This window comes from Lissotriton vulgaris, chromosome 2_1 (assembly GCF_964263255.1).
Source record: "Lissotriton vulgaris chromosome 2_1, aLisVul1.2, whole genome shotgun sequence".
Taxonomy (NCBI): domain Eukaryota; kingdom Metazoa; phylum Chordata; class Amphibia; order Caudata; family Salamandridae; genus Lissotriton; species Lissotriton vulgaris.
Window position 1 is genome coordinate 385237138 of NC_141687.1, and position 22250 is coordinate 385259387.

The following is a 22250-nucleotide window of genomic DNA, read 5'->3' on the forward strand; positions in this document are numbered from 1 at the left end:
TCCCTAGCCGACGCACCAACATTAGTTTCTTCTTTTCCTTGCTTGCAATGCAGTTCAGGGGCAGTTGGGGGCCCATTTAAGACCAATTTCAACATTTTATCGAGGAAACAGTGTGCTTTTTGTAATGCCTTCTGGGTTTCAACCCTGCGGATCTTGTGACAGACTGATGTTGATCACAGATTCTCACGCCATATGTTTGTGGTGCATTGGCCATGACTCCGAAGAATGTGGTTCCTGACGTTGTCTTCGGTCAAAGGCTTTGAGAGAGCGCTGTATAAAACATCTGGTGGCGCGACTGTCTGCGTCACCACATCATTGTCAGTCTTCAATGAGGTCCAGAGACTTGTCGAGGTGGCCTTCGGGTGAGGGGTTGTCTCAGTTGACGTCCAAGAAGGCTCCGAATAACTAATGGTTAAAACGTAAGTTAGTTTCTGACCCTGTCTGCACCCTAGTGCCTCCTTAAATATCCTCGAGCCGGGTGGAGGGAGACTAGCCCAAATGTGGGAATATTATATTTCCCTGTATGAAGTCTTTAAACTCCAATCTGGTGTACCTCGAGTCCCAAGGAGGGGAGAGGTGCCCTGACTGCATCCTTGCCGACGGGTTTGTCCTCGGTGACAGTTGGATCCTCTGAATCCGTGATCGGATTTGAGGCGGCGCCGGTGCACGGCCCTTCAGGGGTTGACACCTTCAGAATTGGCGTCGGGGCAGTCAATGACGTCAGCTGCACCAATCGATACCGAACCCATAACTCTTTCCAGTACGGAGTCTCTACGGTGGCGGATGCGCCGCCGATGGAGTCGTTTGTTTTAAGCAAGTTTTCATCTGCCCTTATGCAACCTGTTTCTGCTCGTCCTATGGGAACGCACAGTTTTGCAGGTGAAGAGGAGAATATAGGGTGTCAAAACCCTTTGGACAATGCTGTCCAGGCTCCTTTGGAGGAAAATTGGCTGATAAAGCTGGGTGAGGCTAGTGGACTTGAGTCCTCTCTAATTTCAGATTTACTTTCTCTACCTGGTATGGCAATGGAAGTGAGTTCCTCTTACGCGGCGGTATTGAGGAGGGCAGCTGTACTTTTAGGTTGCAACCTTCCCTCTGTGGAATTGTCCACAGACCCTCCAGTGGATGTTCTTCACCAAGGTGAGATGGGCAGTGGTGCAACACAGGCCCACGTAGCCCCAGCAGTGCGGGGAGGGGCCCAAGCTCCAAGGAGCCCACTCAGCCCAGTACTCTGACTGGAGAGCTCCTGCTTGGGTCAGGGGAGGTCCCCTCCACTTACCTTGCAAGGGGGTCCCCTCAAGTTTTGTTACACTATTGGAACCTTTACACCCTTATAATGAGTCTCTACATGACCTATTGTTAGGAGCTTGGGCGAGACACCAGTATCTGGAGTTCCAGTTGATCAGGCGTTAGCCCATAGGCATCTTCTCGCCCCTAGAGACCCAGTTTGTCTTGTGTGACATCCCACCACAAAAGGACTGGTGATACAGGCTGCTATGAGTTCGCTGGACCTTAGTATCCGTCCCTTGTTTCCACCAAATAAAGAGTCCAGATGGTTAGAGCATTGTGGGAGGAATATGTTCTCTTCTGTTCGCTTTTCATTGAGGTTGTTAAATTCGCATGAGTTTTAGGCACATATTTTCATGCTCTATGGGACTCTGTGGTGCATTGGCTGCCTTCTCTTTCAGAGGAAGCCAGGAACTCCTATCGATGGTACAAGATGGCCGGGAAGAGGCAAAATTCACCATAAAATGTAGTATGGACACCACTGATTCTGTGCGCTGCACGAACATGCATAGCTGCGTCAGTGGGGGTTTTCAGAGCCTGTACAGGATAGCCTGAAAGATATGGCATTTGATTGTGTACATTTATTTGGTGTGACAAATGCAAAACGACCTATTGATGGACAGAATGCAGAACAATGTCATACATTCACCCCAGTACAGAGACCAGGGCCTAAATCCATCGTTTTTTTGCTCATCATGCCATTCCAGTTTGGACCCAGCCAAATGCAAATCATTCTTGACCCTGCGCCCAATGAGAACAGTCCAGCCCGAACTGCCAGGCCAGGTCCTCCCTGGACTGGAAACAAGCATCCTAGGACCGGTTTCGGGGTTTCACCCCTCTTCAGCCAGGATAGATTGATTCCAGTGGCTTGGAGAGCAGGGACTCACGTCTGAGCATACCCGTCCCACTCGGGGTGCCAAATGCAAAAAGAACTATTGATGGACAGAATGCAGAACAATGTCATACATTCACCCCAGTACAGAGATCTGGGCCTAAATCCATCGTTTTTTTGCTCACCATGCCATTCCAGTTTGGACCCAGCCATATGCAAATCAGTCTTGACCCTGCGCCCTATGGGAACAGTCCAGCCCGATCTGCCAGGCCAGGTCCTCCCTGGACTGGAAACAAGCATCCTAGGAACAGTTTTGGGGTTTCACCCTATTTGGTGAACTTCCTGATTCAGCTTTAGGGCGATTCAGAGCTGGTTGGTGTGACAATGCCACCTAGTCAGGTCTTTCAATGTTCTGGTGTGTTTTTTCTTTCTTACTTGTGTGGAAAGAAGTGTTTATACATGACTTAGTTACAATATGTAGTTTGGCTGGTGACCACCAGTCTGGTGTTTCTGCTTAATGCAAAGGTTTATGGTTGTTTAGATAATCTAGTGGTTCTTTACATGTAGGGCCATATGTATCAAAACGTTCTTTTGTGATACTCAAATAGCAATTTTTTGCGAATCGCTATTTGAGAATTGCAAAACGCTATGTAGGATTTTCAAATAATTTTGCAAATCGTACATATTCCTTAATTTGCGATTCTCAATTAGAGATTCGCTAATTGAGAATGGAATTTCAAGGGTGCCAGGGTGTCAAAAGGACACCCTGTTTTACCCCTGAAATGTACATGTGTGCACATGTGGCACACATACATGCCCTAAGGACATATATGTGCGCCACATGGCACTTTGAAAAATGCAAAAAGGTGCATTTTTCAAAGAAATCGCAGATTACCACCAACTTGAAGTTGGTGGCAATTTGCGATTCCTTATGGCCAAATTGCACTTTTTCTGTGCTTCTTACATTGCATTTAAGGAATCACAATTTGCGATTCCTTAAATGCAATCGAAAAATAGGGAATCGCAAATTTTGCGATTTCCTTATTTTGCGAGGCTTTTTTCCATTCATAGATCCCACTTAGCCCAATTGCGATTGCAATTTGGAATGATACATATGGCCTATATTCCTTAAAATATATTTCACCATAATTGGCTGTCTTGATAGTTATTTACTACTTGGTGCAGAAGTAGTGACTTCCTCTTTCAGCTCTACTGATGACAGTTTTTTAGTTTGATTTAGTCTGAAGAAGGTCTCAAGCTCTAGAGTTGATACCTTCATAGTATGTACTATACTCAATGTGGAGTATTTTTTTATGCTATGGTGAGCATTTCTAAATATATATATCTGCTAAGCTGACATTTGTCAGCTTGCATACTATTAGACTCTCATTTGAATGTGCAGAGTTCTAGCCTCTGTGTATGGGTATTTCGATGACTTACAACATCATAAATTTGTGATGTTGGTGTACCCTTTAGTAGGTTCTTGTGATATTTGTACCTCCATGGGTGATCCATTATGTATGTTCTGCCTTTTTATGAGTGTTTAATTTCAGTGATCATCTTATTAGTCTTGGTTATTATGATGAAGTGTCTCTTATACAAATGGTATTTGTGTGAACATTTGCTTTATTTATGGGGGCTTGCCAATAGACTGATGTGCTGTTGATGGGATAGTACAACACTCTGATGGTGTCTATCTCTAGATACCTACTAGTATTTTTTTGTCAGAAGGTAGCTGGTAGCCTATTGGTTCATGTGGCATCTGCTTTTCCTCTGGCACTTGCCATACGTTTAGGCAGTAGATGTTGTTACTTATAATTGATAGTTGCAGTTTTCTACTTTTGCTGAATTTAGAACATTGTTAACCACGGGCTTATCATCTTGTGAGCCTTAAGGCACTATGTGTTGTGCTATTCGGGTTCTGTCTTATAGCCATTGCTGTTTAATTGGCTCTTCCACCACTTCGTGTGGACATGTTGGTGTGTACATGTTCATTGAGCCTAATTGTTTGCTTTTTCTGGGATTAGGTCATGTTATTATAGGTCTCTTGGGAGACGTAGTCTCTTTGTCAATTCTATTCCTTCTATTATGAAGAGCACTTAATATTCTTTATTCATTTGGGGTTGTTACAACGCTTAGAGAATTTGTGAAGGACCTTACCCTCTAGTGGTGTACCTTTCTTCCCTATGAAGGTGTTCGTATATGTTGGTCCATGAGGGGAATAGGTGTTTGCCTCAAAGCTAGTACTTTTTATAGATGACTGTTATTGCTGTGTTACAGAACCGTTGCCCTTCTAGGGGATAACTTTATGCATCATTCACCTGACTCCAGTTGCTCGCAGTTGTGTTCACAGTTTACAAAGTGTAATCCCTAGATGGCATATACAGATTTATGTTTATTTTATAGATCGGGTGGATAATTTTGTTATAAAATCCTTTAACATTTCCAGTTTCATAATGGGAGACTTTTTCTAGATAGATCTCTGTAGATGGGTCTCTATTCATAGGGAAAGTACTAACCTTGGTTTTTGCTAGATTATCAAGGTTTTTATTTTTCATCTCGAATATCTTAATCAACGTTGTCCTTCTATTACTTAATGGTTTTGTCTTAGGCAACTTGCATTACTATTGACAAGTTGGGTGGCTATTGCTCTCTTAAGTGGTATGAGCCATGTCATACTGTTATGTCAGTATTGTCTGCTGATTATTAGGCTTTATTTGTATATCTATGTATATGAATGTTCTTTTGTTTGCACATAGGCGTTTATTTATTTTACTTCTATGTCAGTACATATATAAGGGCTATCCTAGATGTATTTTTATCATCTCTGGTTCTTTTCTATGCGAATAGTTACTATTGCTGTCTTCATCTTCTTTTTCAGAGAGTATGTGTTATGGTTTCTCTACAGGAGATTGACTTTACCCTGTGTTTTTATCAGGACAGTTCTGGCTAGGGCGGGACTTTATATGGCATAGCAACATTGTTCAATGGCATGGCCTACTACTCTGTGTGCTCCACAGGTTTTGAGCATGCGGTTCAGACTTGGGTATAAGACAAAATGTGTTTGTATTTATCAGGTCGTTTGGCAAAATTGTCCTATTGTGATGGTTAATGTTCTCCCCATGCTTTAGTGTTTTTATGAATTGTGTTACTGTGGTCCTGTCCACAGTCATGGGGTGAGGGGTGTGGGGAGAATGCATGGGGTTGGATCCCATTAAGGGTGCAGATAGTTTTATATTGATGTTGTTTGTTCACCTTTGACAGAGATTTGTCATACTAACATGGATATTTTATTCCCAAGGTTTTCATGTCTTATGTCTTTACTTACCTGGGGTTCCTTCCATGGGAATTTATGTGGTAGAGTAAGTTATTGCTCGCTTACTATACAATGAATGTCTTTTTTTTCTCTTGGTCTGTACCAGTTTTGTTTTAGTAAGAGACTTTTAATGGCGTCAGTTTGCATAACCTCCACCGGGGATTTTATGACTTTATCTGATTCTAAAGTAAGGAATCTGCGGCTAGATGTCTCTATCGGATAAACATGTTAAATACTTTCAGTAACGCATTATCTAGTAGACGGATATGGCCACAAATTCCTTAACAACCCGCCCATCCTCCCCGCCCTGTGAACCGATCTTCTTTGGCCTCACACAGTTTGTTGTGGCATTTACATCCTATAAAAAGAAATCTGTGATTATCAGACACAAGGTTGTTTTTTATTTTAGCACACTGTTTCGATAGACAGTTTCTATTTGTGGCTCCACTTTTTGAGGGCGGAAAATAGTCACAGAAGAAACTGACGTTGGCAGAGGAGGTACATGGACTCCCTTTACCGACCTGTGGGCGTCTTATCGGAAATAATTCCGTAGCCAGTATTGCACATGGGGTAGATTCTAATGTAAGGAATTTGTGGCTAGATTCTGTCTCTACCAGATAATGGTTTACCGAAAATAAGTAACTTGTTCTATAGGCACGATTAGATGTTAGGGCATTATTCTGCCCCATATGAATGGTTGAGCCTTAGTGTGCAAAGGACAGATACAGATGCGCCTGTTGAAGATTGCCTAGTTTGTGTATGATGTCTATTTCAGTACCAGATGAGATATTACTTACTCCTTGTGGTATGCGCTACATTCGTCCTGTTAGTCATCTCTAATGGTTGATAGCTGATTTAGTATTTAATGTCTGCAAGCTGACTTTTTTCGTAACTAACCTCTAGTATTTAGTTCACTGTTTGCTAAACTACTTACAATGGTAAGAGACTTTTTCTGGACACTCACACTTTCCCATTAGAGGGTTGGGGTGTGTAGGTATGGTGCAGGAAATGTATTATATTGTTGGGGCTGATCGTATAAGGGAATGGATGTTTGCCCAAAGAAAGGCTCTCACCTTGTAGACTTCTTAGTGATCAGCTGTCCTGGCAACCACATGTCCTGATATTAGTAATAGCTCCTTACCATTTTATGACCATCCTTGGGGGCTGAGGTGCTGTTCCTACTTTCTCTGCTGAGTGGCTCTTTTATGCTGCTTATGTTGCAGAGTCCTCAGCTCCCAGGTCATGGGGAGTCATTGGCATACACCCCATCCGCAATGCAGATTCTATCTCCTTAGGATGCCTGGACAGATGTACAGGATGGAATAAGGGACACATGCTTGTTCACATAAAGCCCACTTTACAGTTAAATTTGGGAGAGCTGTGTGATGCTGATGGGGTTTGTGCTTTTTCATGCTCTTCCAAAATAACCTATTGAGCATGTGATGATGCAACATTTGGATTGAAGCTCCTAGCTTCTCCACTTTCATCCTTACAGTGGTAAGAAACGGAAACCAGCCTGGACAGATCGGATTCTTTGGAAACTGAAGTGCCCTTCGCCTGAAGAGGATGCTTCAGAGCAGATGCTCAGTGTGATTTTGGAGAATTACACCAGCCACATGAGCTATGGAATCAGTGACCACAAACCAGTAACAGGGACCTTCACGTTGCAGGTACACCTTCTGCCCTTGGAATCTGTTACACATTCATGGTGATGCAGTTCTCTCAGTGGCTTATTTTGTTGTTGTTGGTATTTTGTAGTTGAGGCTACTTATGTCTACACCTTTAGTAAATCTGAGACCAGAGGGTGAGTGGAATGCAGATTCAGATGCCTTGATCAGCTACTCCCTGACACCAGAATTCCCAAGCAGCACATGGGACTGGATTGGACTGTACAAGGTGATATTTGCTTATTTTAAATACAGATCTGTATGTTTTATATGTATAGCTATTATTGTGCCACATGAATATTTTATACATTCTAACATGTTCTATTCACCTGTTATCTTGTGGTTAAAATATTAGTTTTATCATGGAGAAAAACAGCCTGTGAATGTTGTCAAAGGCATTCCATCACATCGTCTTAGTGCGTTTACAATCACATAATTCGTACTTATTATTCGTACTGAGATCTCAAGATTTAAAATTTGTCTCCAAGTCAACAGCACTTCTTTTTCCTGCTCCTGACATTCAGACACTATTTAAATAGCTCCATTATTTGGGTGCAAGCTGGTTGTCAATGGTACAAACGAGTAGACACTGTATATCAGTATTAACCTGTTTACTTTCAGATGATCAGCAGTGTTCAGCGCATGAAGGAAACCTCTTTTAAGTACTGCTGACTCTTCTCATTTAATATGTCAGTCATAGACACTTACAAATACCTGCAGAACGTCTCCATTAGTTCATGAACTGTGTCTGAGTGTGAGACTTGCTTGAAGTTCCAGCCTGAAGCGCGGACGACCATAGAGGACAAGGAGGAAACTCTTAAGCTATTGCAGTCATCAGACCCTGTGCTGCAGCTCTGTGGCCTGCCCATGCATCACTGCTGGGATAAAGTGAATCTTGTCACTCTCAAATATGACAAATTGGCATTGGGATGGTCCTCCTCAGAAAAAACTGAAATTGAGCCTGCTGTAGGTAAAAGTCAGCATGGCAAGTCGAGGCATGTCAATCTCAAGAGGTTGAAGTTTTCAGTTCAGAGTTTTTGCCAGCCATACAATCAACACAGCTGGTCTTTATTAATTCGCGCTGCTCCAATTTCGACATGTCATGTTCGTTTTAGGATTTCTCTGAGTTCAAAGGTTTTACCAACCAAAGAGCCAATTCAGTAACATGTATTAGCGTTGACAACAAAGACAGAGCACACCGCTACTGGTTATTGACCTATGACCCATTACTATGGACATAACCTTTGTTTAATGACCACAGAATGAACCTTAAAATCTCAAACAGACCTTCCCAGTCATCACTGTCTGCTTTCCCAAATTTTGCAGCCTCAAAGTTAAAATATTATGGCTCAGAAAGCAAACTTTGTGCTATTTTTGCGACAACGCAATGTGCCTGTTACAAAATTGCAGTGGCTCACATGCAGAAGGGGCAAACCAGCACACAGCAACTGACTTGCAGCAGGAGAGAGCTGGGAAGAGGGGTGTCTGGTGCCAGAGAGTGCAGATTTTAGTTTTAAAGCTGCTCTCTCCCGGACACGATTATAGAGTCCGAATTAAAAATAGGTCTGGGCCCCAAAATAAAAGTGTCCTTCATTCTCTAATTACACCGCTAATTGGCCCCATTTGGTAAAGACACCTGTATAAGTGTTTTTCCAGGTGAAGAAACCCGTATGTATTTGAGCTTACTGCAGGCAATATTTGTTTAATGTCAGGGAAATAAATAGTACATAACTAGGACATAAACAAGCCCACAGACAGCCAGAAAATCCGGTCTGCCATATGAAAAGGGTTACCAGAGTAGAGGTGGGTTGGAGGACTGGGAGCATGAGGGAATGGGCAGCAGGGAAAGATTTGTTTAGGTAGAAAGATTGGAACAGGTACGGAAAGTGCTGCACCACCCCTAAAATTATCATGCTGGGTTCAGAAGACGAATAAGCAATACGTAGGCGTTTTAATGTTGTTTTCATCTTGTCAAATTTGCTGTGTTCAAAGGCAGAGTTCGAATGTCAGGCTATGTCATCTGACAAATTACTGCTTATCCTTTCTAACTTCATAATTGATGTTTACTTTTCTTTTTCGAACTGAAAAATTAGAGGATTTTGTCACGTGACTATCTCAGGAAAAGCTGTACGATGTCATTTTTTCCCAACATTATCACCTTAGCTGCTTCGCAAATATCCCTCCCCAGTGCTGCGCTGTCCATTGGAACTAGTGCTGAATGGACGTCCAATGGTCGTGCGCAGCACTGGGTAGGTAGCGCTCGTGACGACCGTTGGCCGTCAGCAGCGCTTAAGAGGTTAAGTACTGTATATACCATATATATAAAAAACATAGAAGACAGTGGCACATGCTCTCAGTTAAAAAAACTGCCCTCACTCACAGAATTGTGACATGCTTCAGCATAGGGTGTGCTAGAGACAGACACCCCCGCGCATACCAATGCCTGCGGTGGAGCAATAGGGAGGGGAAGACAGTGCAAACAATAAAATGTCTTGGGAACACCAAAGAAAAAGTGTAGCCAGTGAAGATTAAAACTAGCTCAGATGGAGGAGGAGCCAAGATGGCGACTGGTACAGACGTGTAGGCTCCCGGCTCCTCCAGCTCCCTTTCCTCCGCGATGATATCCTGATCTCTATCCTGGTGGTTCGTGGCGGCGGAACGTACGCTGAGCTGTGTTGACATAAATCGTCTTTCCCCGGACTTTCAACTCGCCCGGCAGCCGAAGATAAGTGGGAAGCGATTCCGAGCCCTGACCCCGTGACTACACCGCCGTCCGTCTCCGAGTCTGGGAGGCTTAGGGGCGGCCGGGGTGCCCGCGCGACACCAGGGCTGAGAGGGTGGTGATAACCTCCCGGGACGGACTCCTGATTGCGCTGCCTGCCGTGGAGCACTGCGACCTGCGCCCTATGGCTTATCGCCTCGTCGAGACGCTCTGCAGATACAGCGTCTTTGTTTGAGGCGGGCGGCGAGCGAGATGGAACACACGGCCATGTTTCACGGACATCGGGTGCCTGCTACCTTGGCCCGGTGTTACGGCCTGAAGCGCTGAGGTCCTCAGTGTCGAGAGCCCGACCTGCATCGATTTACCGGGCTTTGGCGCCCTGTATTGCCGACTGGTCACGCCGCACCCGCCTCGGAGACTACTCTGTGACCCAATCATCATGGCGGTGTCTGTTGCTTCGGGGAACGGGGGAGAGTGCCCGTCCCTGTCTGCTGCTTGTGTCACCCGGCGTGCTCTAGTGTACAGCTCGCAAATGCCTTCCCGGGAGCATGGTGACGAGGGGCTACAACCACCGTTTTCCTATGGAACTATCCTGGCCGCCCTGTCTGACTTTCGAGCGGAAATGTGTGCGGATTTCCAAGCACTGGGTGACCGCTTCGACATAATGGTGTCTGCTCTACGGCAGGAGCGCAGAGTCGGATGCCAGCCAACCTTGAGACTGTCTCCATCGGAACCTACTGGGGATGCAGTGTTTCTCTTTACTTGTGGAGAAGACGTGATTGCTTCTGCCTCTACTGACGCCCGCCACCGGCCGTCCAGTGGACTTGCCTGCGATACTTTGTTTCCCCTGTCTCCGGGGCTTGCCGTACTGTTGCCTGCAACAATGTCTCTGCCTCGAGACCGGGATGTGCAGCAGCCGGCCCCTTCGATGGATTTCCCCTTGTGGCCTTCGCCCAATGTGTTGGAGAGCCTATACTTCCCCGATGACCTAGGGGAACTGTTTAGGAGGGACAAAGGGTTGTATGGTGATATTCGACGGCCATTTTGTGCAACTGTTTTATTCTCCTTCTTTATGCTGCCATATTGCCTCTTTGTCTTGGTGGGGGCGGGCCTTCTTCATGAACCTCATTTGGGGATGTATCCGAGGTCGGGCCAGGGCTAGGTTCTTCTTTTTATGTTATCGGTTGCTTGGCTGGTTGGAACGGGATTAGGACTGTCATACATCTGTTTAAGTCATGCACGGCGTATTGTCTTTCCCCAACTGTCTCTGCATTATTAGTTATTTCTGAGCTGTCGCAAACTGTGTGGGGGTAGTGCTTTTGGCTGGGGGGCTGGGAACGTTTGGAATTGCTCCTCCTCCCGCTTCACTTGTATTTTTGTGAGAGTTGTAGATTAGGATGGCCTTTTCTCACTCTCTATATTTAGGAGTTAAACATTTTATTTTCTTCTCTTTTCCTTTTTTTCTCTTTCTTCTCTTGTACTGCATTTCGGGTTCTTTAATGGGCGACAGGCACATTGTCGGGGGGGGGTAGGCCGTAGCCTCCGCATTGGTGTAGGGTGGGGGGATAGATTTAGTTTTCCTTATTTAGTTTCTATGGGCCTTTTTCTAAACTTTCTGCGCTTTCTTGTCCTAATTTCTGTTCTGGGTCTGCAACAGGGGTTAGTAGGGAGTGGGTGGCGCTGGGGGTGGTATGAGAATGATTCCTGTCGTTCCGTTTGTTTTACACTGTATTGCCACATTGATGGGGTGCTCATCGCTACTGCTGCTATTATTTATGCTGCCTACTCATGTTGAGGACTTACTGTACGGACTCAGTTCTCCTTGCACCTATTCTTCATTGCTTTCTATTTGATCGGAAAAACTTTAAAATTTAACCTTCAATGCTCCTTCTCCTTGGCGACATGATTTCTTCCAGTGTAACTGTTATTAATTGTTGCTATACCACCTGATGCCGCTGAGGGACCGCATTGCTAGCACCTGTGCTCAAACGTACCGTGGCCGGCCTGACGGTTGTAGGCCCGTATTTGTTTCCTTTTTTCATGCACAATAAAGGTTTTCAAAAAAAAAAAAAAAAAAAACTCGCTCAGATGTGTACGCACTGCCAAATTTGTGTTCTGTAAAATACAAAAGGAAAGTAAAAGAAAGAAGTATTCGTTTGTATACCCAAAGACACAACTGTCAAAAGGTTATAGCGAGAGGTATTACCTGGCCCTCTTGTACCACAAAACAACAAGCACCACACAGAAAAGCACCCATAGGTACTTGTAGACCTCAATCTGAGCATCATAATCCAAGTTGGAATCAAACACACAATGTGCAGATTCTACATATCCACAATACCCATGTTACACCTTTCAGGGAATCATCCATGCAAAAAAATCCAATTATCACTGCTGTAACATCAAAGTCAAAGGGAAACTCACAGAGTTTCATAGGTAAAAGTCTCTAGAAATGGCGAGGTATGGGGGTGACCCCCTGTAGTCAAACTCTGAAGGAAAAACAAAAATACATTTGTATTCATATATACTTGATGGTATCAGTATGCATAATCACTCGAATAGTGTAAGTCTGGAGACAGAAAAATGGTACATAGTCTCCATGGCACTCCAGCGTGACTCTCAAAAGTGCCTGAGAAAAACTTTATCAAGAATCGGAACTGACAGGAAAAGAGTGGAAATGCTCCTTCTTGCGGTCTACAACCTCCAACTCAATCATGAGGGAGACAAAAGGTCTAAAACCCATAGCATGTTGCAAGGGGATGTTGGAAGCCCAAAGTCAAGCCGTTGCCTTGTGGAATTGTGTGAGGGTACCCCAGCGAAAGAACCATTTACCATTCTCCCATAATCGATGTAGGAACGTTAAATAAATCCAGTTTGTCAACCGCCCCCCTTCCTCCTTACTGCGTCAAGGTGGGTACACAGCTCAGAGAATTTCCAGACCCTCGCCGCAAAGGTGGTGAAGCTCTCTGCTACCCGTTCCTTCATATAGAGGCTGTTCCATCACATGTGAAGGATGTCGCTGATGCCATCGCATAATCATATTCAACTAACTTTATTGAAATGGGTGGAAAATTAACAGAAAATTCACAGAATCAAAGCGAAATGTATTTTCTTATAAACAAAGGAGGTGTTTTAAAGCAGTAATGATTGAAGACTCGTTGGAGCATCCCATATGTTTGATACCCTGCTATTCCTAATGGAGAATGATCGGTAGTTTCATCCAGGTTATTAGAACCAGAGTATTAAAGTACATAAACAGGAAAAACAACTCTAGTTGAAAAAGAAAGTCAGTTTAGATAAATAGCTAGCCAGAACGTAAGCTATGTTATGATTACCTAATATCAGTGCTAAAAAAAAGTCGGAGCTTGCAAAAAGTAAGTGAATAAGTTTACCCAACGCTTGGACTCAGTGAAAAATACGAGACAAGCACGCAGATATTACCAAACTTCCTGGTCAAGCCCTTCTGTGTTCATAATGTAAGTGTAGGGGGTGGGGCAGTCATTTCTGCGGATGTGAGAGCCGAGTTGCTTAGTAGTAGTAAATGGTTCATCAGGAAAGCCTATTTCACCCAGTCCTAAAGAGCGGGAAGGACAAAGCCAAAGTGCCCCTTATCTGCTCAGGGTATTGCAGGAAATATCATTGAATCCAGATATGTGACTTTTAAGTCTATACACTCACTTCTGTTCCCTCAGTAGGAGTTTTCTCTTCTTATCGCTGGTAGAAGAGTAAATTCTGGGTTTGTTGAGCACGGTCCATGAGATATCATTAACCAAGTGATTTTGTTCTAGATAGTGTGAATTGAATTTAGTACGTGACTTTTGGCATCTGATGGTGCTTCTATGTTCCATTTTTTTGTAAAGATTAAACTGTACACACCGGGTTACGTGCACTTGTACTTTTGAGTAAACTAGACGTTGTTTTAGATAAATCAATTTCCACCAAGTAGCTTCTGTTAAGCGTTTTTATTTATATTTCATATATCTATTATTTTTTCTTAAATCTTATTTCATTTCTGTTTTTTATAAACACATTTTTGTTGTTTTTGTACAAAGATTTTTTACATATAATACATGACAATAATTTTACACTGAATAATCCTTAAAATATCTGCACAATTTATAACTTCATTCTTTCAACACAGAATATATTCCCTTCAACGCGTTTCGGCCGTTCGCCTTCCTCAGGAATTCTGCATTTTCTTTTTTATACATCAACAGTGGCTGTGCGTCTAGGTCGTGAGCGCCCGAAATTTGGGTACGTGGTATTTCTTAAAGAGGTGATTAAGACCAAGATTATTACTTCCTGTTTTATTGCGTGGCTGCCTGAAGGCTCTTCTGCCGGAACCGGGGGCTGCTGCTCTTCCGGTCGTTATCGTTTAAGGTAGTAGCGATCAGAACCTCTGAATAAATAACTCGACTTCGAATGCTGTTCTATATGCGAGGGTTAAATGCCATGGTTGATCTCTGGAAACTGGATGGGATCGCCTTTTGACACCCGCCTTCTATTATTCGGCTGATTCGTTCTTCATGGACTTGTTAGGCATGCCGCCCGTCAGTTGTATTCGACTCTGACTTCTATGTTCCATTATCCCAGTTTTTACCCTCCTAGTCATCATGCCAATGTAACGTTTATTATATGGGCATGTGATCATGTAATCACATTCTCAGAGTTACAGTTCGTGTGGACCCTCTGTTCCCATGGGTACGTCAAACCCGCATCCACACTTTTAGATGCCTTCGTCAAATGACACACATCACAAGAACCACATATTGTGTCCACCAGAGCGGTCAGTGATGTTTGTTCTGTTGTTCCGGTTGGTTTCTCTATGGTAGGTCGTGTGGGTACCAATAGGTCCTTCAAGTTGGTGCTCCTTTTGAAGGAAAATAATGTTTTTTCCAGATCAAAACCGTTGGAATTTAATTTACGTCAATTTTTGAGTATCAGCCGTTTGATATGAGAGGCTTTGTTGAAAGTGGTGACACATATGGTGATCTTATTTAGTGTTCTTTCAACTTTTTCCACTAGGTTTTCCCTGTTTGTATTAAGGGCTCTCTTTTTGGCTTATTTATTAACCCCATTCAGGTAGCTCCTATTCCGGAGTTTGTTGGTTAGAACGGCGGCTTCATCAGTAAAGGCCATCCTGTCGGAGCAATTGCTTCATAGGCAGAAGAATTGTCCCACTGGTAAATTTTCTTTTAGAGATTTCGGATGACAACTATCATAAGAGAGCAGGGAATTCTTGTCTGTGGGTTTATGGTAGACACGGGTGGAGAGCCCTCAGTTTTTTTGGTTCAGTGATCAGATCCAGGAAAGGTCATTCATTTTTTGTGATGGTAGACGTAAAATACAGTAAAGGGTTGTGCTCATTCAACCACACCAGAAATTTTTGATCAGATGAAAGATCACCTCTTCACATCACTAGAACGTCGTGGGCCTGCAGATACAAAGTGCCCTCAAATTCAAAAAAGTTTTTTGTGGAGGAGCTACGACAGCAAGCAAGATGGCCGCATAGTCTCCCGGCTCCGCTGACCTCCGTCTTTCGCTCGAAGATCCTGTCATCTATCCTGATATTCCGCCCCATATCCGTGTCTATGAACTAATCTGCAGTCCGATTGAGCAATCCCAAGACTTTTCCGACATTGTGGAGTGGAGTAATGTCGAGGTTTGACTTGAGGCCTAACCCAGTATGGAAGCCGGGGTCTCGAGTGCTGGTCCAGCCGGGTCCTAGTTGAACAACAGCGGACCGGTGAGGGCGGCAGGGTCCAGTCCATGGAACTTTCGACATCTTTTGGATTGCTTTGCTGCTGATCTGCTGCCTGGTCTTGTATCGAAGGTGAGGAGATGAGTGACGCCCGAGGCGGTGTGGCGGGGGTCCCTGACCCGGAGGCCTAGCGTTTGCATCGCCGGTGCCTTTGGGTTGGAGACTTGGCGCGCACAAACGCATGTTGACGATCTGTCCCTCACGGTTCCTTCCTGCTCCGACTAATCTTCCCCCGGGGAGGGCGACTCTCCGAGGGGATCACTATGCCTGATGTTATGCGTAACCCGGCGGAGCGGGCTAAGTGCGGCCCGTCATTGCGGTTAGTTCTGGCAGCCTTCGATGGCACTTCAGGTGACTATGGAGGCCCAGGTCTGGAAACTGATGTCGGCAGCGGATGGAATTAGAAGATCGGGCCGCGACCCTGACTCGTTGCCCGGGACCCGGCGGCCAGCTGTACTCTCGACAGACACCCCAGCGGTGCATTCAGACCTGGTGCATGGAGCTGTGCCTGCCCCTACAGAAGTGGAACTGATTGAACATGCTGAGATCTGCGTATCAACCATATGGTCAGAATCTTTGGTTTCATTACCAGCGGAACACTTAACTGCTGTTCCCACTCTGGAAACTTTTGGTCGGAACTGTGAACTGTGTTGGATTGTGTCGCACCCCCTTCCCAGCTGGTCCATCAAGATGGTGGATGGGACAGTGTCTGGCCTTGGAGTCGGGGAGGGGCATCGTTGGAACCGGCCATCTACTTTGGGATTTGCCATCCTTTCTCCATCTAACAGACTATATTTTGGCAACTTCTGTGTATATTTTGACAATTTGGCGATGGGGCTCTACTTATCGGAGGGAATCAGCAAATTTGATCGACGGGGTCAAGGCTGAGACTGTTGTTTTGGGTTTCACACTGTGGTTTCATCGGTAACGGGATTGCTTTACTAGGTTAACGGAGACCGGGCGGGGTTCATAGTTTCCTCCGGTGTAATTTTCTATTGTGTTCTGCTCGATTGTGCCAGCTTTGTGAGGGATTCTTTGTTAAGGCGGTGGGGGGAGACCGGGAATGTTATGTTATGTTATGTTATGTTATGTTATGTTATGTTATGTTATTAAATCATTTATTGAGCGCACTAACACTGATTAGTTTCTTGGCGCTAAATTGACAGTAACACAATCAAAGGTAGAAAAGGTAGATTAAAAAGCTTGTCTAAAAAGCCAGGTCTTCAATGCTTCTCGGAAAGGTAAGAGGTTTTGGCAGGACCGAATTTCCAGGGGAAAGGTGTTCCATAGGCAGGGGGCTAATGTTGCAAATCTTCGTCCACCAGAACGTTTGAGTTTGAAAGAAGGGGTCTGGAGAAGGCCTAGATGGAGTGACCGAAGGTTACGGGAGGGAGTGTATCTGGTGATCAGTTGATTAATGAATTTAGGGCTTTTGCCGTGTAGTGACTTGAAGATCATACAACCTGCTTTGAAGGAACAGCGTTGCATGACCGGAAGCCAATGAAGCTTAATAAGAAGAGGAGTCGCCGCCTGCCATCTTGGTTGCTTCAAGATCAACCTAGCAGCATAGTTCTGAACCATCTGGAGACGCTTGAGTAAATAGTTTGGGAGACCCAGATAGATGGTGTTTGCGTAATCCAGATGAGACAGAACCGTGGCGATCACAACCTGAGTAATAGCTTCTGGTGTTAATAGTCGCCTGACCTTCCTGATTTTCTTTAGCTGGTAAAAGCATTTGGAGACCACTTGTCCCACTTGCGCTTTTAGTGAAAGATCACTATCCACAATGACTCCGAGCGTTTTAGCCGAAGGTGAAGGTTGCGGAACTTGACCTAGATCTGAAGGCCAGTAGTGGGGACCCTAATACTTAGCACTGTCCCCAGTCAGTACCAGTTCGGTTTTACCTGGATTTAGTTTTAACTGATTTTGATCCATCCAGGATTTAATAAACCTCATGGTTGACTGGAAATGACTTATAGATTCTTCAGAATTATCAATGGTGAAGAGTAACTGCAGATCATCTGCATAATTAAAAACTCTCACCTGTTTGTCCCTCAAGGTTTGAATAAGGGGGAGGATATATATGTTAAAAAGATGGGGTGACAGGGAGGAGCCCTGTGGCACTCCACGTGGGATGGACTGTGTAACACCAGGCAAATCCCCCAGACACACCGCTTGGGATCGTTCCTCCAGGAAGGACCTCAGCCAGCAGGCCGCCACGCCCTGAATGCCTGTCTGTCCGACACGGTCGACCAGGATGTTATGGTCGACCGTGTCGAACGCGGCCGACAGGTCCAAAAGCACCAGGGCCTGAGGAGACCTTCTATCTGCACAATCTCGGAGTGTGTCCAAAACTGCGGTGACCACTGCCTCCGTAGAATGTGCAGGCCGAAATCCAGCCTGATGAGGGTCAAAGCAAGAGGACTCCTCCCAAAAATTTGAGAGAATTTTCGCAACGTGTGCCTCTAGAATTTTTGCCAAATAAGGCAGTAAGGAGATGGGCCTGTAATTCGCCTTACAACCAGGATCCGCCCCGGGTTTTTTTAATAGCGGTATAACCGTGGCTTCTTTGAAGGCGGATGGGACTATACCGGACGACAGGGAATCATTTAGAAGGGCAAGAACAGGGGCTGGATAAGTTTTTGTTTTGCCTTTATTGTTTCTATGGCCTTTTTTCTCTTTCGTATCCTTCCTTTTGCCTTTTCTTTCGCTTCTTCCTTTTTCAGGTCAGCGTAGTCGGTCCACTCTTCTGTCAATTATCGATTTTTTCTTATCTGTGCCTATACTTTTCACGGTATTACAGTATCATTGGGCGGGCGCTTAACTGGTGCGAACTGTGATTGTATGCTTGTTTATCCTGAATGGTATGCCTTAGCGCCACTGTCCTAAATGAGATCGATCTAACTGTGGAAATCCTACTATTTTGCCCGCCCTTTATGCGACTCTGTGATATTGTATGGCACCTGATCCTTCTATTTTTATATTGTAAAATGGAGCCTTTAGAATCCTGTCATTCGCATGGTATGCTTAGTAGCCAGTTTTAACCGAATTTGTGGTACTTTCGCTTCCCGGGCTGCCGAGTCGTGTCCTAACTGACTTGCTGTGATGAAACTGATTAGCGGCCGGCCCTGGTGATTGTAGGCCCATATTTGTAACTGGTTGAAGTAACAATAAAGGTTTTCCAAAAAAAAAACCAAAAAAATGTTTTTTGTGAGCGCGATCTCTGCCGGGTACAAGATGAGAGACCTAGGGGTTTGGTATTCCCAATCTTTAGCATACAGAAGGTCTTCAAGTACTCGCAGGGATTCTCTCATGGTAATATTCGTATACAAGACCTCAATGTCGAGGCCTAATGGATATTCACTCTCAGGGTCGAATTCTAAATCTTTTAACAGGTTTAAGATATCCCGGGTATCCTGCAAGTAAGCTTTCATCCTTTGTACCAAGGGTTTCAAGTAGAAATAGCTGAATTGTGATATGGGCTCCAAAATGGTTTCTATTAAGACACAATGGGTCTGCCTTTGGGGGGGAGGTGGACGTGTAGGTTAGTGTATTTTAGGGAGTATGTAGAAGTAAGATGTTATATCTTTGAATTAATCCGCCTCATGTTTTGAGATCCAATCATGTATCAGACCTGCCTCCAGCACAGAGCATATTTCCTTGCTGATATCTGGAGAGGGGGTCCCACCTTAAGATTTTTTAATTCCTTCAATCAGATAGTAGGCATATGCGTTCATCCGTATATGTCTTCTTCTCCAAGATGACAAGGGCTCCCCCTTTATCTGCTGATTTTATTATCATAATCAGGTTAGCTTTTAATTGTTGAAGGGCCTCCTTTGTTATTCAAATTCACAAAAGCGTGGCCCCGTGTTTCATTTTGTTAATCATATGTCTGCTTATGTTGGCTAAGATACTGCACATGAGATCACGTCGTTAAAATAAATATTTTAACCTTACTGTGTCTCCTATTTTACTCCTGTTGTGGACTGGTATGAGAGTATAACAAAAGAGTGTTCTCACTTTCCACCATTCCTGAGATGGTCCTAAGTCGCATGTTCTAGGTTGTCTAATCATTGGTTACTTTGCTATCGGAAGAAGAGCTAATTGGACACTGATGCTAGCTGGTTGGGGTTTTTCTAGATACTGAGGTGAATTTCTGGTACACCACAATTCACTAATGTCCTAGGTCTCTGTGCACAGTTCTGTGTATGAGCAGAAATCCTTGCAACATTCCGAGGGTAATGAGGCTATCGTAGGAGTAAAATAGGATTTAGGGCGCAGGGGAGTATATCCACCATGTATATCCCTTTCCTCTTTTCCTTAAAAAAAAACATCAGTCTTATTTTTCTGAAGAAACCTGCCAATTCCTATTCGAAAGATGCCCAGTGTGTTAGTAGGGACAAAACCTGTACCTTTATTTAAAACTCTCTCCTGAGCTGTGGACATGAGTGTTGCAGATAGGTTAACCACTAGTGTCCTTCCCTGCTTGTGCCCGGTTGGAGGTTCTGTGCCATGCTCCTGATCACCTGCTGGTCCAGGTTGTCCCATGTGACACTCTTTTGGCTTTTCTGTCTCCCTCTGCCCTTGCCTCTGCCTCTGCTTAAACAGGCATTTGCAATGCAATTGGTCTCGCCTTTTGGACCTTATATCTATTTAGCTATGCAGCACATTAGCCTGGGTGCTGAAACCTCTATTGTTCTTTAACATGGAGGGAAAGTAAGCACCAAACTGTGTGACAAGCCAGGCATGAGAACAAATGAGAAGAGATATTGCCTTTCAGTGGGAAATGGTATAGTCCTAAGCTCTGTTTTTAATGTAAAATCAGGGCCTTCGGTGGTCATATCACTGAAAGTACAAGACTTGAAAATCATATTATTGTCTACCGGTGCTCGTGGAAGACAATTTCTATGCCTGGAATCTAGAGAATGCTAAAGTGATTCCGGTGTTTTACTAGCCTCTGCTGGTCGTTTTCTATCAAGAAAGTGAAATGGAGGAAGTTGCCAGAAAAATTAAAGAAAGAAAGTCTCTCAGCAGAAAGCAATTCTGGTATTTTACTGACCTCTGCTGGTCGTTTTCTGTCAAGACAAATAAATAGAGGCAGTTGAACAGAAAAAAAGTCCCTAGGCGGAAGCAGACCAGTCCTAGAGCTGATCTCTAGAGCCCTCATAGTGCATACACATTAAGTATATAATACGTATATACTAATGTATATGCAAGAAGATTCGAATTCTCAACCTAAAAAGGAGGTAGTGGTTGAGGGAATTGGGGGGTTTGATAGCCCTGTTGCAGAGGGAAAATCATACCAGGCCACCCAAACCCCTGGTTCATGTAACCCTGGAAACAGGTATTAGGGACAGTTCAATATGAGTCTGTTGAAAAAAAAGAGTTGCAGTAACTCGAAATGTGTTGAAACAGGCAGAACGATGTTAACTTCTCGAACTATCTAAGGAGTGCAAAAAATATATAGACTGGTAACAGTGAGATATTGGGATGTTTTTTACCAAGGGGGTACTGAATGACGTCAAATAGACAAGAGCGAAGCTTGAGTTGTCTATGATGTCACTCAGAAACCAGAGGTGAAAAACATCCCTGTAATTCACTTTTTAACAATCTATAATTTTATGTAATGTATGTCCCCCAAAATTATCTTTCCCTGCTCTTCAACTACTACGCAGGAGCTGAGGATAATGCAAGAGCTATACATAACATGCTCTCTCCTCCCTGATGCAAAAGTGAGAAATAAATATCTTACCTGCTATCCTTAACGAAAACCCACTACCTTCCCCCTCCTGCATCGGGGCTTTCTGCTTTCAGTCAACGCAGATAAGCAGAGCTGCACTGACAGCTCTCAGGGGGAGGGCACTGTCAGTCTGCCCTAGAAGGCCTTATGACATCACAATAGTTGATAAGCAGTTTTTTTATCAACTGTAGTGATGTCATAGTAAGGAGTTATGACTTTCAGAAACTGATAGAGGCTTTCTATGGGATGCATGCATAACAAACATATTCGCTCTGCTTGTCATTATAAAGTAGAAACATAGAGCAGAATAAATAAAAGCAGCGTTCTGTTTATATTGCTTTTAACAGCTTCTTCTATTATTCTCGGTGACCTGAACTGCCTTTTTACCCCGGCTGCTGACTCTGGCAGCAGCAGCACTGCGATGCCAGACTTCAACTGTAATAATGTATAATAGTTGAGTTCTAGCGTTGATGATCGGCGACTGGGTGAGTCACAAGTCACTGATATATTAGAGTCTTGCATTTATACAGGGATTACAGAATCCCATGTATTATAGTCAGCTTCTGAGGGCGCCATCAGCAAGAAGGTGCTTGATAGCCCTGCAAACTTTAAATATAAACTCCTTGCCAGAGGAATGAGGGTAAAGCCTTTCTCAGAGTTCTGGTTCAGCCAGTGGATTGAGCAGCATCTATGGTGGGCTTACCTCCAGTATACCATGGTCTCAAGTACTGCTACATTCCCACTGGTAAACCAAGTTACTCTCTCACTTTCTCCCTCTCTGCACACTTTAATTTCCAGGTGCAGTGAGGAGTGTTGTCAGGGCTTTCTCCAGAAGGTAGTAGAATGTTTGAAATCAGGGACTCCACAGCCTCTCAATGGTGTATCTCGTTAAAAGAATAGGTCTTACTTGTACATATCTATATCT

General features: G+C 44.2%; 1 protein-coding gene across 2 annotated transcripts in view; it reads left to right on the forward strand.

The window, feature by feature from the left end:
• INPP5K (inositol polyphosphate-5-phosphatase K) overlaps positions 1-22250 on the forward strand; it is a 425899-nt gene that overhangs the window by 294323 nt on the left and 109326 nt on the right. For both annotated transcript variants that reach the window (XM_086955215.1, XM_086955214.1), the window contains 2 exons: positions 6931-7105; positions 7194-7331. In XM_086955215.1, coding sequence (XP_086811341.1) covers positions 6931-7105; positions 7194-7331 — 313 coding nt within the window. The remainder of the gene's footprint in view (positions 1-6930; positions 7106-7193; positions 7332-22250) is intronic.